Source organism: Rhinoraja longicauda, chromosome 4 (genome assembly GCF_053455715.1).
Source record: "Rhinoraja longicauda isolate Sanriku21f chromosome 4, sRhiLon1.1, whole genome shotgun sequence".
NCBI lineage: Eukaryota > Metazoa > Chordata > Chondrichthyes > Rajiformes > Arhynchobatidae > Rhinoraja > Rhinoraja longicauda.
In genome coordinates, this window is record NC_135956.1 from 53,064,105 (window position 1) to 53,081,268 (window position 17,164).

At 38.5% G+C, this 17,164-nt stretch overlaps 1 protein-coding gene across 1 annotated transcript in view; it reads right to left on the reverse strand.

Moving 5' to 3' along the window:
- The window catches only part of LOC144593018 (uncharacterized), a 62,677-nt gene that overhangs the window by 30,748 nt on the left and 14,765 nt on the right, over window positions 1-17,164 (reverse strand). The window contains exons 6-12 of the mRNA XM_078398433.1: window positions 16,076-16,226; window positions 14,975-15,136; window positions 14,141-14,250; window positions 12,821-12,911; window positions 8,299-8,327; window positions 4,013-4,104; window positions 2,430-2,544 (exon numbers count right to left, since the gene is read on the reverse strand). Of these exons, the coding sequence (XP_078254559.1) occupies window positions 2,430-2,544; window positions 4,013-4,104; window positions 8,299-8,327; window positions 12,821-12,911; window positions 14,141-14,250; window positions 14,975-15,136; window positions 16,076-16,226 (750 nt within the window). The remainder of the gene's footprint in view (window positions 1-2,429; window positions 2,545-4,012; window positions 4,105-8,298; window positions 8,328-12,820; window positions 12,912-14,140; window positions 14,251-14,974; window positions 15,137-16,075; window positions 16,227-17,164) is intronic.

Here is a 17,164-nt window from a genome sequence, read left to right on the forward strand (position 1 = left end):
GGGTGGGGGGGAACAAAAATAGGAGGGGAGGGAGATTTTGGGGGAGGGATGGTGCTTGTTACCTAACATTGGACAATTCAATGTTCATACTGTTAAATTTTAAGCTATCCAAGCAAAATATGAAGTGTTGTTTCTCCAGTTTGCATGTGGTCTCACTCTTTTATTTTATTTCTGAATTTTTATTAATACAGCTATGACAATTCAATGCATGAACACATTAGTACTGATAGATATCCCCCCACATAGGCTTGTGGTGAGAGGTGAAAGATTTAGTCGGAACCAGAGGGCAACTTTTTCACACATAGGATGGTGGGTATATGGAATGAGCTGCCATAAAAGGTACTTGGGGCAGGTAGAATAACAACTTTTAAAAGACACTTGCATCGGTACATAGATATGAACGGCTTAGGGGGATATGGATTAAATGCAGGCAAATGGGACTAGCTTAGCTTTGGCATGTTGGTCAGCAAGGACGAATTGGGCTGAAGAATCTGTTTGCATGCTGTATGACTCTGACTCTATAAAAACATTTTTCACTCAGATTTAATTACTTGAATTTAAATTCTCCAGTTGCCTTGGTGAGACTAAAACTCATGTCTGGACCAGATTCCAGGACATGTCGACTCATTTCTGAAAATGCATTCTTACACTCCACCCTTCCTCAGCCCTTCACTTTAATAATTCTAATTTTTCAGACATTTTTAACTGTAACATCTACATTTGGCATATGATTTTATTTTGAATTCCTTACTTTGATTTTTAAAAAGAATGATCCAGAAATATTACTAGAACTCTTTCCACATGTCCAACGTCTAAAAAGGATAATTAATTCTTTACCCTTAAGACGTATAATTAAAATATTTCAGGATGATAAAGACTCATAATGCAAATCATCACTTAAGTTTAAAAAAAACAAAAGAAAATTAGCTATCTCAGGAAGAAATGAATTTGAAATTCATAACAATCTTTTAACTTGTGGTCAATTAAATAATCATGAAAATTATGGATTTTTATTATGAAAACCTTCATAATGGCCTTCAGGAAAGTCAATCCAAATTTCTATGTTTTGCTTGGCCACTTTCATTTCATTATTGTTGATTTCCAATAGCTTTCAAAAGAAGGAGACACAAGAGACTGCAAATACTGGTATCTGATGATTAGCCAAAATATCGTCTGTCCATTTCCCTTCACAGATACTGCCTGATCCACTGAGTTTCTCTAGCAGTTTGTTTATTGCCCTTTGAAATAATATGCATGACAAGCCACGCAATTGTAAAACAATTGTAGAAGGCTGCTCAAGGTCAGGTCAGGTCAGGTCAGGTCTATCAGGAATGTGTGATCAATATAGCCTTACAGTGCCATGAAAACACCTAGAATTGAAAAATAATAATGATTACATTGTAAATTTACAAAGGATCTGAGGAGGGTAAGAAATTCCACTATTTCTAGGAGTGCCTGAATTAGAGTACTAGTTAGTCTACAATGGCTGGCAGATTTAATGTTGTGAATATGTAAGAAAGCTTGTACAGTTGAATCTTTGGAGATCAGGTGGACAAATAGTAAATTGCAGGCCGAAAATCTAGGTTGAAATAGATAGATGGAATTCTTAGAAAAATGAACAAAGGATCACTTAACTTTTTCAAGCTTGATCAGTTCTGCCCTAGTATGGGAGTGATATGTAAATTTTGAAAGAAAAATAGATGCAAAAGAAGCATTTAAACGTGCAACATGTATAACTGCAAGGTTACCTTTAACAACTAAGTTTACCGTCTGGTTTGACCTTGGGCATCACTTAGTTGAGCATTACTGCTTTAAGTCTGTTTAATCACCCATCAACATCTCAAAACCCACAGAAACTGCAAAAAGGGAACTAAACTTATTTTTCAGCAAAAGAGATGTGAAAGTGTATTTTAGGTGAGAAAAATAAATTTAAATTAATAACAAGAGAAATAGTGGTTAAGACAGTATCTTAAAGAGATGGCAACTGTTACTTAGACTTGTGAAAGATCTTCAAAATTTACATCTTTGAGGGAGAGAGAAGGACTAGATTTCCATTATGTCATCAGAGATATGGCAATTGATTGAATGATCGAACTACTTCGTTGCTGAGAGAAAAATCATTGCTTGCACTGAAAAGATGCAATTTTAAAACCCTCTAAATTCCTTTATTTTTGATGTCTGAAGAGCCTCCTGACACCATCCTACAACTGGTCTGCTATGATGGTTTGCTTACATTCCAGTACTACACTAACTACTCAATAACAGTCATGAAATGTGGTCAATTTTTGAATAAACCCATCTAGCAAGGACATTGAGCAAAGCACCCAAATCATCATCCCACAGTTAGGCTCAATTCCAAATTCTTTCACATATATTGATGCTGAATAATATTTACATATATTGAATTGACACAAAGTTATTGTACTCACACCAGGTAGTTCGTAAGATAGTTGTTTCACATTAGCCAGTGATGAACTAAGTCCCAGAATAGTCCAAGAAATAATGAAGCAGATGTTAAGGGTCAACATAATTGCTACTCCTCTCCTAAGAAAGAGAGGGAATCAAACCATGAGCTTCCTCTTATACTCAGACATCTCAGAGAAGTTTCAGCAAATAATGTAATAGACATAGAAATGTTGAAGTCATTAAAACATGTGTTTATAATTACATGATAAATGTCACAAGAAGCTTAACAGGTTAATCAGATTAATTGCACCGATCCCCAGAACAGTCTACAAGGAGGAGCAAGAGGGGTTTAAGAATTGAATTTCAAGCTCAATACTTGGCTATCTAAAGGCAAGGGGATCATGAGTTGGATGACAGAACCTAGGAAGAAATGTAACCCAAAGTTTGAATAATATATAATTTCTCAATGTTTGTAGGATTGGAGGAAGATATAGATATAAGGAAATGCGAGGTCCTAAATGGACTTCAACAAAAGACTTCAGCAATCTGGGTTCATGACAGTGCTGTGCATGGTTTGCACTTTCTCCCTGGGAATGTGTGGGTTTCTACCTGGTGCTCTAGTTGCTTACCACATCCCAAAGATGTGCATGTTCGTAGGATCTTCAGGGAATTAATGACAATGTGGCAAGAACAAAATGGAATTCGAGTATGATTAGTATGGGCACTGAGGGTTGTAAGAACTTGGTGGAGGGAGGAGGCAAAAAACTGTTCGCTTGCTGCATGAATGTATGATCCCATAAAGTCATTAAGTACGGGGGTGACGGAGGAATAAGACGAGGTGCAGTTTAGATGTGCAGAAGAATTGCATAAAAACCTGTTTAGACTGTGATTGATAGCACAATGGCTGTTGGAACACTGGAATAGTTCTCTCTCGGAGGTGATAAAAGGATGGATGTAGTAGATGGGCAAAGGCAGAAGTGGGCGATGTTAAGGAGCTAAAGACTGCAGCGACTAGGCTTGTATACACTGGAATTTAGAAGGATGAGAGGAGATCTTATCGAAACGTATAAGATTATTAAGTGGTTGGACACGTTAGAGGCAGGAAACATGTTCCCAATGTTGGGGGAGTCCAGAACAAGGGGCCACAGTTTAAGAATAAGGAGTAGGCCATTTAGAACTGAGATGATGAAAAACCTTTTTCAGTCAGAGAGTTGTGAATCTGTGGAATTCTCTGCCTCAGAAGGCAGTGGAGGCCAATTCTCTGAATGCATTCAAGAGAGAGCTGGATAGAGCTCTTAAGGATAGCAGAGTCAGGGGGTATGGGGAGAAGGCAGGAACGGGGTACTGATTGAGAATGATCAGCCATGATCACATTGAATGGCGGTGCTGGCTCGAAGGGCCGAATGGCCTCCTCCTGCACCTATTGTCTAAAGCCATGTTGTCTTGTTTATAAAGAGGATACAAGTTCAGAATCTTACATCAGAGTCAAACAGGATTCCATGACAGTGACCAGTTAGGTCCTGCCTAAGACAATAATCAGCAAGAGAAGTAGAATCAATGATAATTAATAGACTTTACAACAAAGACTGGAGGACATTACACTTACATTCCAAAGTGTTGCCATTTAATTGCAATTAATTGTTGTACGACGGGATGCATAATGAGATCCAATTGTCGATATTGAACAATCATTTCAAGCTGTATCATGTTTGCCAGCAAAAAGAAAGAAGCATTTTAGTAACAAATGATCTTAAAAGATTAACTTAGTTATTGAATGTGGAGTATGAAAGATATTCTGAATTATTAAATATGATTAACCTAAATTTATGATACAAATGTAGAATAAATAATTCTGGTATTTCATTTGCTATATTCTTAACTAAAATCATTACCAAAATATTGAAATGAATCATTAACACTGCTGTGCTCACAGTTAAAGATAATATTTATGTGAAGTTTTGACAGTTGCATTAGCACTGCATGCACTCTCCAGTTTGTGTGGTGAACTGCAATAACAAGTTGTTGGTTTTGGCTGCACATGAAATCCTCAGAGTGTAAAGCAGGCAGGCGAAATGTCATCCTGGCATCTATCCTGTTATCCCCTATAAACATTTTGAATGTTTCAATGAGATTACATCTCATTCTTCTGTATCTGGGATCATCTAGCCATATTCTGATTAACCCTACCACATACAACAATCCTGCCAACCCTGGAATCACTCCTTATCATCATTTACCCCAGACTTGTAGTTCTTCACAGATTCCCAGGAGGTTTTCTGCATTTTCTTCCATGAAGGTGGACACAAACATGCTAAAATTCTCTGCTATTATATTTACCATCTTCTCCCTCAATTTGTAATAGATCTGCATTGACTTTAGCTAGTCTTTTCCTTTTTACATATTCTATGATATTTTTACAGCCTGTTTATGTTTCTTGCTAGAATTCTCTCACTTTCTGTTTTCCCTATTCCTCATCAATAATTTGATGATCTTTTGTTGAATTCTGCCATTTTCACATTACTCAGGCTTAGTGTGGTCTTTCGTTTGATCTAACACTATCTTTAACCTCTTTTGATATTCATAGCATGACGACATTTCCAATGGCTTTTCTCCCTTTGCCTTATGCATAAACTATGTACTTATTTTTATATGCTGTTATAGATTTTGTGGTAGTCTCCCAATCCAAAATTGTCAACTCATGCCTCTTACATTGTAATTCAAATTTAAGATCCTGGATTCCAATCAAAGTGAATGAGTTTTAATGTCTATATGAATTATTTTTGGTCCTTCAAAAATTCCTCACTATAATTAATCATCTCTCATTTCCAATGCAAGATCTAAGATAGCCTATTCACTTGTTCATTCATCAACATTCTCATCTAGAAAACCATTTCTTACACATAATAAATTCATCCTCCACATTCATTGTACTAAATTGATTTGCCCAGTCTATATGCAAATCAGAGCCTGTCATGATTATTCTTGTTCGGACTTATACTATACCCTACACTATCACTTCTGCTTGAGGAGCCTATATACCACTGCCCCTGGCTGTTTCTTCATTCCACACAAACTGATCCTACTCCTTGGTTTTTTTTGTTGCAAAGATCCTTCTTTTCTACTGCATTTTTCTAATTCTTTAACATCACAGCTGCCAACATAAACTGGTTATGTTTTGCCACATTTGAGTTTTACTATATTTATACTTTACCACATCTAGGCATGTATGAAAAAAGGTATCTCAATTAAAGAGATCTTGGTGGTCCAGCAGAGGATAAGTTGCAGAGGAAACCCTGAATGATTTCTCAGTGTAACATCAAGAAGATACCTATGGGCGGAATACTTGCAAGTCTATGTAGGAAGCCAAGAAAGAACGAGGCAGAGGCGAGATTTCAGAAGAGAAATGGTTCTAGTTGCATCCACAAAAATACAATGGCGCTCATGAGATAGAATTTAAAAAAAGTAAAAGAAGCTATCGATACCAATAAGAAGAGCAAATTTTTCAGAGATGCCTCCATTGATATGAATGCCTTGGACAGATATAGTTGGCTTTATAGAACAATTGAGGATAACAGGCGTTTGTCATGAAAGAGGAAACCAGATACTTTTGATGCAAAAAATTGAACCTCCAATGGGGCAATTTTTCTCTTATTATTTTAATGACTGACATAATCACACTAAATTTCTCTGTGGACAATGTTAATGCATTTCTAAAAGAAGGCAATAAAGCAGCAGAGAAAAATATATATTAACCAGAGTGTTAATGACGGTGGGTAGAGGGATTCTAAAATTGTAAATTGCAAATTCTTATCAGAGCTTATGTTATTGTTAAGTCTACTTTCTGGTATCAGTAGCATTTTAGAATAATTGCCTGAATGTAAAACATAATTAACTTTTATTTTTATCCTTTCTTAAAATTGTCCTGTAGTTCACTGTTTTTCCGTTCCCCAAGTGAGAGAGGAGGTGCTGCAAATGATGCTCTACACCAGCCACTAGGGGATGCACAGGAACAGCATTTAGATTGTGTGATAGATGCAAAATGCTGGAATAATTCAGCGGGACAGGCAGCATCTCTGGACAGAAGGAATGGGTGATGTTTCGGGTCGAGACCCTTAAGGTCTGAAGAAATGTCTCGACCCAAAACGTCACCCATTCCTTCTATCAAGGGATGCTGCCTGTCCCGCTGAGTTACTCCAGCATTTTGTGTCTATCTTCAATGTAAACTAGCATCTGCAGTTCCTTCCTACACATTTAGATTGTGTGCCTCTGCTAACCTGAGTGCAGATCCAAGGCAGTTTTAACTTCCCACAAAAAAACAAATTTGTGCAGTCTAATTCTGAATGCGATGACTCCAACTGGCTGTGAAGCAAAGGTATCTATAAAATACTTCTTCCATGCAAGTTAATGCACCCGGTCCTAATATGATTATCCTCAAAGGTTTATCATATTTCCATATTGCCATTTGGTCCATGGAGTCTATATCAGCTCACAGAGCAATCCCATTTCCCTACTAGTTTTCTATTCAGCCCACCCAGCAACCCATTGAATCCACTTTCCCATCAATTATGTCACCAACCTATACTTGGAGCCATTTTATTATACCAGGATGTGCTTGAGCTTGGACTATTGCTATTTACACTCCACACTACCTTAACACTGCCTATCTATTTATTATTCAACTCTATTTTTCTCATGTGATAATGTAATTTTGTTTCGAAATAATCTAAGCTTCATGTCTTCACCACTTCCTGTGGCAGCATGCCCCATACAAACTAAAATAAATTATAAAGTGAACTCTAACACTGAATAATGAAAGAATATTTGTAGTTCACAGAAGTTTCTATTTTTTGCAAAATTACAAATTGACAACAATACGTTGACAAAGCAACAACAAAGCTTTCCAGTGCAAACCTAACTTTCTGTAAGCTCAGTAAAGCTTTCCAGCCATGACTATATCTATTATGATGCATAATGGCTGTCATGTAATAAGCTGCTTTAAGGTGGGAACAACAACACTGAAGCTTGAGAGATGAATAAAAAAGTATTTGAGCTATTGTTGGCTCTTGGCCTGTACTTGCTGAAATTTAGAAGGATGAGGGGGTATCTCATTGAAGCCTACTGAATAATGAAAGGCCTAGATAGAATGGATGTGGAGAGAATGTTTCCAGTAACATTGAGTCTAGGACCAGAAGGCACAGCCTCAGAATAAAAGGGCGTACATTCAAAATGGAGATAAAGAGATTTTTTTTGCCAGAGGGTGATGAAACTCTGGAATTCATTGCCACAGATGGTGGTGGATGTCGTCTTTCTATATTTTTAAAGTGGTGATTGATAAGTTCTTAATTAGTAAGGATGTCAAAGGTTAAGGGGAGAAGGCAGGTGAATGAAGTTGAGAGGGAAAATAGATCAGCCATGATTGAATGCTGGAGCATACTCGATGGGCTGAATGGCCTAATTCTGCTCATATGTTGTATTTTAATGAAATTTAATGTAGACAAATAAGTATTGAACTTTGAAGATTGTAGTAAACATTTCAATTATTCCACTGCATTAATTCATAGCAGCATTCTGGGACTCAGTATTCTGTTTACCATCTCTTGTTTACTCTACATCTGAAGAAGCAGTCCACACCTGACCTCTCAATCCTAACTACATGCAAGCAACTACGAATTTAAACATATAATAAAACTGCAAAGAAATCAATAATCCAAGAGAAAGCCAAAAAAAGGCAGCATCAGGATCAGGCCCAGTGAACATAGTGGATGTAAAATATGAATAGGTGATTAATTGTTACACCAGGTTTGTTGAATTTAACAATTGCTCTGTGCTCAATTCATTCAGTTGGAAACAACGTTGACAAAATACTCTCATCAACAATGAGGCAATACTTACCAATGACTTGGCATGACTGTTACTGGTCTCTGTATAAAAGATTTTGAAAAAGAAAATTCACAGCATTAATAAAGTATGACTTTTATAATCATAAAAGTTAATGCAGCACTAGATATAAGTGGCCCTTATTCTTCACCTCCACAACAACCATCTCTTCCACACAAAAACGTTGGTCATTACTTATGAAATGTATAAATTCCAAGCTGATCACTTCTCTTCACTGCTCTGTGTGGTCCTTCACTGCTGTGATCCTATGTTATAACTTCCAAGTATCAACCAGATTAAAAGTAGTTATATATTAAATAATGGCTGACCATCAACTCCATCATGTACACATTATTATTTAGGCAACGCACAGATTTGAAGTTGCTGCTGATGTTTCTGCTGATGTGTGCCAGTGTTGACTATACTGATTTTCCAGTATAGTACCTTGAAATTCAGTGTAGTCAACACTGGCACAGAAGCACCTCCTCTCAACACATCTCATAATGCCATCTTACAATCCTGGCAGCCAGCCATTCTCTGAAAAACTAATTTCATGCATTCAAATGAGCCTTAATCAGCAAGCATTACTACAATCCTTCAAATTGAAATTAATTACCTCTGAGAGATTTGAAACCTATGAACTATCTATAAAATGCATTTTTCTTTTGATCATATTCTTTTTAACATATTTTGATCATAATTAACTTCTAAGCTGCTATTATTCCTCAGGACACATTATACTCAGTATGTTCTGAATTATTTCATTTTATTCCTCGAGAGTTTAATCTCTCCCTCTCCTCTCATTAATGATGCCTGGAGGGCTTCTAACTCCAAAAGCACAGCAAGTTAGAAGCCCTCCAGTACTACAGCGATGTTGTTATTTTGTTCACATTTGTGTACCACCGATGATGTGAATAAAATATTCTAGTATGGGGCACCATGAGTGAGCAGGGTCCTGCCCACATATTTAAACTTCTAACACAGGTACTGAAATGATCAGAGGGAAGAACCCAAATAAATGTCTTACCACATTCATGGATATTCAGGGCAATAATAGTTTCCCTCACTCTATGTACCAAGAATTGAACCACAAACCTTCCTAACCCTCGTGGTCCAATACATTACATATCCATTGAAGGATCCAACATTGTACATTATCTCTCATCCCTTAGAATTTTCACAGGCATGAAAAATTGCTTTCCTCATCTGGATTGAAGATGTATTGCCTTGAAAAGGGAGATTTTTATTTCTTTGCTGCAAGGGTACAAAATACTTTGGCAAGGAAGGAGTTATTGTCCATATCAAATTGTTCAAATGAGTGGCTAGCTGAGCCCTGTAGAGGGATGTTATGAGCTAACCATAATAGGGGCAAAGACAGGGACATTTCTGGCAATGCCAACAGTAATTCTCAATCCCTAATTACCCCTGAACTGAGGAGGTAGTTTAGAGTCAATTATACTGGCAGATCAGGCATCATGTATGGGCCAGACCAAGTAAGGACAGTAGATTAAAAAAAATTAAAATCTAGAAGATGTTTAAAATTTAAAACGAAAAGAGAAAATGTTGGAGAAGCTCAGCAGGTCAGGCCACAGAAATTACATTTCAGGTCGCAAAAATGTTAACTCTATATCTCTTCCTAGATGACTATTCAATGGTTTAATGTCGTCCTCACTGGCACTTGGTTTTTATTCCGAATTTATTGAATTAGTTGAATTTACTTTCCTCGTCTGCTGTGGTTTGAAGTGACCAGTGTTTTTGGATTTGCAGCCCAGTCTTTTCAAATGCCCAATAACTTAATCATTAAACTAACAATTAAAAGGACACCCCATAAGTTATCACTGAACAACCATGGAGAGGTAGTGGAACAGGTTGCAGATTTGACACCATAAATAGGGAATCACGCTGCAAAAAGAAATTAAAAGAGGCTCTTTTTTTATTAGGCTATGATCTGAGAGTTCAGGAAAACACTGTCAATTTAGACAATACTCCATTCAGCAAGAAAAAATATTGATATCGATGTTTAGAAATCCTCTTGAGCTAATTATTGTTAATTATGTCCTTTTGTTTGAAAAATATTTGACATTTTCTGCTAAAGATTGCATAATGATTGTTTCAGATACAATCTGACATGGAGGTGCAGTTTGGGCATTTTGTGCAGTCAAGCATAATTTATCCAATAAATAATTGTGTTGCTATTAGATAAATTCTAGTTCCTCCATCAGCAGAAGTTTTGAACTCAAAATAATATTTCTGCTGCTGTAATTTTTTTTACAAATTATTAATAATTTGTTATAAATTATTAAGTATCAGCCAATGGACAGTTGACACCATGAATGCAAGACAAAATACAAAATTGTTACAAAGCCAAGAAAAAATGTAAAGCCTTTCAAATAAACGAAAGTTAATTAAGTTAATTGTTATTTAAATTAATTAAATGCAACTAAAATAGTCAAATGATTGGTTGCGCCTATATAAACATAGCACAAAAAGTAAGGAAATTTGTGTTTGGTAGATTATTTCTTTGTTGTAACAATGCTTCTTGGCAATAAATCTTATACCGTTGGAAAGCCTGTTTATTTCCCTTTTAAATGGTGCCACATTTGTAAGGAACATGCATTTGTGGGATGAGCAGCAGAGCTGAGTATATGGGTTGCGCCCATGAAAAATGTGCCAAATCTTCTCTGCCAATGCCAAACAGCTTATTCTGCCATTGACTCTTGTTCGGTGTTGTTTGGTGGATTGGATGATTGAAGTCTGAAGAAACAAGACATATTGGCAATTTAACAATTTATTCATTTAATAAACAGGAGCCTCAGTAGCGTGTGGAAGAACCATACACAGCCACAACAGCCTGGCACCTCCTCCTCATGCTGGTCACCAGCCTGGTCACACACTGTTGTGGGATGGCATTCCATTCTTCAACCAGCATTTGTCGCAAGTCAGCCAACGTGGTTGTGTTGGTCACTCTGGCACGAACAGCACGCCCAAGCTGATCCCACAAGTGTTCAATGGGGTTGAGGTCAGGACTGCTGGCAGGCCATTCCATCCTCTCCACTCCCAAATTCTGGAGGTAGTCTCTGAGAAACCCTGCTCTGTGGGGGCGAGCATTGTCATCTTGGAGGATAGAGTTCGGTCCCAGACTGTGGAGATATGGGATTGCCACTGGTTGCAGAATCTCATCTCGATATCTCTCTGCATTGAGATTGCCTCCAATGATGACAAGCCTCATCTTTCCAGTGAGGGAGATGCCGCCCCACACCATCATGCTGCCTCCACCAAAAGATGTTACTCTATCGGTGCAGCAATCAGCATAGCGTTCTCCGTGTCTTCTCCACACTTTGACCCTATGATCCAACTGCCGTAGGCAGAATCTGGACTCATCGCTGAACATAACGTTCCTCCACATGTTCAGGTTCCAGTGCACGTGTTGCCGACACCAGCGCAAATGGGCCTGACGGTGAAGGGCAGTCATGGCAGGCCTCCTGGCAGCCCTATGAGACCAGAGATCGGCTGCGTGCAGTCTGTTCCGAATTGTCTGGGCAGAGAGCCGTCGGCCATATCGTCCTGCAAACCTTGACTGCAAATCTGTAGAAGACAGCCTACGGTTCCTAAGTGCTGACAGGGTGAGGAAATGGTCTTCTTCGGGTGTCGTCTTCTTGGGACGCCCACTTCGCGGCCTGTCTCTGTCATCCCCCGTTATATGGAACTTGGCCTTCACTTTGGAGATGGTACTAGGGCTCACTCCAAATAATGCCGCAACTTGGTTTTGCGGAACACCAGCTTGAAGTTGCCCTATCGCACGGGTCCTATCCAGATCAGTCAAACGTGGCATGCCGATTCTTGGAGCAGACACCTACTGACCACTGTAGCAGGGCCCATGCTCCAGATGCTGCCAATCAGGTGCCAATCAGTGACCTGATTGTCAGCACCTGGGGGTACCAGAAGCTCAAAACAAGAGTCAATAGCAACAGCAGAATAAGCTGTTTGGCATTGGCAGAGAGGATTTGGCACATTTTTCATGGGCGCAACCCATATACTCAGCTCTGCTGCTCATCCCACAAATGCATGTTCCTTACAAATGTGGCACCATTTAAAAGGGAAATAAACAGGCTTTCCAACGGTATAAGATTTATTGCCAAGAAGCATTGTTACAACAAAGAAATAATCTACCAAACACAAATTTCCTTACTTTTTGTGTTATGTTTATTACAAAACTCCATTTCACCCAGTCAGTGGGACATAATGGGGGAGAGATGTGTCTTTGGCCACAAGTGCTAAGCAGGTTGCAATTTAACCCTCCTACCAACACCTGTTTTGATTGCAGTTAAGTTTATGGCAGCTATTCAGTGAAGGTCTGCCATGTGACTGTTATGCAGGAGGTTGGGCAATTGTCTAACATGTTCAGCAACAGATGTCCCTTGATAATTATGGAACCGTAGGATGCAAAATACATGCACATGAGTCCTTGGTATTCAGCTGTTTGTGCGTATCAGACTATAAATATTATGTTTCCCGAGTTGATAATGAATTAGCTCACCTGAAGGTTTTGCTACCAGCATGTTTAACATTAAGTACTGTTTTCGATTAGCTCTGTCCTTGATAAGAAACTGATCCAAAGCTGTAAATGCCTATGAGATATGAGAAGAAAGTTACTTTATACACTGTATGTTCTGTCATTACATAGAAGTTCTTATTCGCTTTCTCTTATTTCTTTCGGAAAGTGATAGTATATGTCAGAATGCAAATCCATGGACAGCCTATTCTAACTTGGTCCACAAAGATATTTACCTGTACTCTTTAGCCAGCGGATGGTGAATCTATGGAATTCATTGCCATAGTCTTTGGGGTATTTTTAAAGCGGAGATTGGTAGGTTCTTGATTAGTAAGATTGTCAAAGGTTACGGGGAAATGGTAGAAGAATGGGGTTGAGAGGGAAAGAAAGATCAGCCATGATTGAATAGTGGAGCAGACTTGATGGGCTGAATGAACTAATTCTGCTCCTATGTCTTATGAACTATAAACCTATGAACTGCTCGTAGACTGTGAACATTAGTTGGCCATTCTAAATGCATACATTTATCAATAAGGGCCATTAGAGACTGCAGGTAGATTAACAGCTAGTGCAGCACTTTCTTGCCATCTAATGTAGTGCAGAGCAAGATACTAAAGTAGTAGCCTTTCTAAACTGTCAGTACTAAGTGCCATCCCAAATGATGGAACCCTACAGCTGTAACTTGCATTGTAGAAGAAAAACAGCAGTGGATCGGGAGAAATTAGAAATTAAACAAAGCTGAAAGAACGTGGTTGCATGGGGTGGTACAAAGATTGTAAGGGAAAAAGAAACAGATGCACTCATTGTTACCTGTTAGCTGGGTGAAAATGAGAAGCTGGTCGCACAGCTAACAATGGCCTGTTTCCTTTATCATCATTACTTTTTGCATATCTTTCATTCATTGTTCTATATCTCTCTGCATCATTATCTATATCCCTGTTTCCCTTTCCTGTGACTTTCAGTCTGAAGAAGGGTCTCGACCTGAAACATCGACCCATTCCTTCTCTCCAGAGATGCTGCCTGTCCTGCTGAGTTACTCCAGCATTTTGTGTCTATCATTCATCTTGCAATTTTTGACTGATTGGTGTTGGGGACAGAGTTCCATTTGGATGCTGAGTGTTTAAAAGAAAATGCCTTGGGAGTCAAAGCGCAGCAAGGGTATAGTAGTTTGGTGTTTGAGGAGCAGACTGGAGTGTCCTTGGAGCAGTGAATGCTTCCAGCAGGTCAATGGGACAGCAACATCCTGGCATTGTATTACAATTTTTGGGCAAAAAAAAATTTAAGCAAATGTTTCAAAGTACTCACAAGTTGAGGCATGTTCGCGGCCATCAATGTTAAACATAATTGACCTGTATTATCATAGGTTCCTGCATCTGCTTGAAACTGCAGTAAGAGTCCAGCTGCCTCAGTTCGATCTGAAAGGAAGCATGTTAGGTGGAAACAGAAAATATTACAATGCATTTAGAATTTAAATGTTTCCCCACTTTGTGTGTTGGCTAATGAAAGTGCACAGATATTTTGTGTTGCCAGCACTAACAACTATATTACTCACAAAGACCTGGGAAGCTGGGGTGCTGATAGCACTTTTCGGATTGAATCCATTCGGTATTAAATTGCCTTCTGCATATTCACTTACTGATTCAGAATACGTCAGGTACACTGTTTAATTATACTTTCTTTAACAATATGGGCTCTTAATGAAAGCCCTCGGGTTACAAGCATCTGGACCAAACATTTGATTAAATTAAAGAACATGAAAGCTGCAGTAGCTAAGAATAATTTCTGATCTTTATCTCTATCGGAGTGGAGCTGTTACTTGTGCTCTTCCACTCTTACAAATTTCACTTGGGTTCTGATCCATTCCCACAGCATGGAAGAGGCAAGTTGCTCACAAAAGATAGAGTGACACACGTGAAGAAAGTGGTCTGGCAAGAAAACAGAACAGTTTGAGCTCCTTTAGCAACTGACAAATCATTGCAATCTTCAATGTGTGAATACCATGAAACTCAATCAAATGAAAGTGTTTAGAAAAGAAATACTATCTCCTTGCAGCTAACAGAACCAATGGTACATGCAGTTTGTAAGTTTGGGGATCATGCCCGGGATACCAATGTAATAAAAACAATTTGTGCATCTTACCAAGGTCTGTTGCCAGTTGTAGAGGTGTTCGCTGTTTATAGTCTCTAGCATTTATATCAGCACCATGTTTCAACAGGCAGTTCAATGAACTTGCAGCATCATACTTCGCAGCGTAGTGGGCTGGTGTCTGAATCATTCCAGTTGTCTTTGCTTCAATGTCCACTTTAAAAAGGACAATGACAATTGTATGCAAACTCTTCATGTACAGGCCACATTAACTTTGCAGAATATTTTGTTCTATCCAGCAGAATAACCAGCATATTGGTGTGCCATCACAAGAATTCAGAAATAGTCATCAATTGACTGTGGAAACTAATTGATTGTGGCTTTAAAGCAGAACATCTGTGTGGATATAGGTCTACTGCACAACTGATAATCTACAGGGCATGGATAAGCAAGGCATATCAGGTTACAGAGGTCTGGTTGTTGCTCATACTATGTGGCCATTCCTGGCATTGCTGGTGTTCTTTGTCCATTGCTCCTGAACTGAGGAGGTAGATGAATTAACTACATCAGTAGGTCTGGAATCAGACCAGGTAAGGATGGCACTGCCTGACATCAATGAATCAGACGAGTGTTAACAATCTAGTAGTTTCTTGAGTCTGAAGAAGGATCCAGATCCAAAATGTCATCTATCCTTTCCATCCACAGATGCTGCCTGACCTGCTGAGTTACACCAGCACTTGGCTGATAGGTTCATAGTTACTTTTCTGCAGCATTTGATCTCTGGATCAGTGGTCCAAAATCCTTGTCTAGTTACTGAAACACTACTTCTTCATACTACACATAGATATCAGACTAGACTGTACTATGTGTTCCTCTGATCTGTCATCATTATTCAAAGGAATGGACAACAGTGCCCATTTTTAGAGGATGGACCCATCAAGGTTTTCTCAGCCTAAAATCAGGGAAGGCATCACAAAATGTGAACAATGCTAAAACCAGGTATCTCCATAGAATGACTAATGAAACAGTTGGCTCAGCATGCACACATCACCATGGTGTCCATGACAGACTTGAGAAAAAAACTCCCTCTGTTTCCATTAATCTTGTATAACATTGTAACTATATTATTACCACTTCTCCAGATATAAGTCTTACCCTCACAGTCCAGGAGAAAGTCGACCATTTCAGAATAATCAAGTGCGGCAGCCACATGCAGCGGGGTTACGCCATAGTTATCAGGCATGTTAACATTGGCCTTCTTCTCGATCAAAAACCTGGCCACATCAGGGTGCCATGTTCGGGCTGCCTATTGGCACAGACATGAAGTGTAGTTAGGTCATAAAGCAAATGCCGGCTTAAAGCAACAATGAATGGGTCCTTGCTGAAGTCTAAGAAAAGTTATAATGCTGACAATGTGATGAATAGGGTGATCCTTGATATACAAGGTTCAGCTCTCATTTGTTTAATTTCATCTGAAATATTAGCGTTATTCACAGGAACAATATTCTTTAAGGTCACAAGGTATTCATGCATTATTGAGGTAATGGTTGATAATCATGTGCCCTTGCCAACTTATAGGAGTGGTTAAGGATGACATAGTAAATCTAATTGAAATCAAATTGGTGTACATGTTTCATTTACATTGTTTTTTGCTGTGCCTGAATGTGCAAAAAGCTTATGTGATGTTTTAATACAACTGATAAAAATAATTAAAATTAATTTAATCCATACAGGATTTCCCAGAATGTTTAAATTACAAATATCACAATAATTCCAAATCAAAATACTGCAGATGCTAGAAATCTGAAATAAAACAGGAAATGCAGGAAATGTTAGGCAGTGTCTATGGAGAGAGAAACAGAGTTAACAGTTCAACTCAATAAACTTTCATCCAAAAATTTGAAGGATTAAAGAAAAAAGTTTTAAGATGCAAAGAAAAAGGATGCAGAGGAGGGAATAAAGTAGAAAGTCAGTGGAAACGGTGGAGGACAGGAGATAGTCAGCAAGGAAATGGATGACAGTCAGACTACCCTCTCTCACTGGCTCCATCACCTATTGCCTCACACAACCGTCTTTTGTTCTCCACAGATCTAGTTTGCTCCTCCCTTTCTCTGCATCTTAAACTTTGTCATATCATTAACTGTTCCCAGTTCTCATGACACATTATCAACTCACAACATCAACTGTGCTTTTCTCTCTCTACAGACGTTACCTGACTTGTTAACCATCTCCAGCATTTTCTGT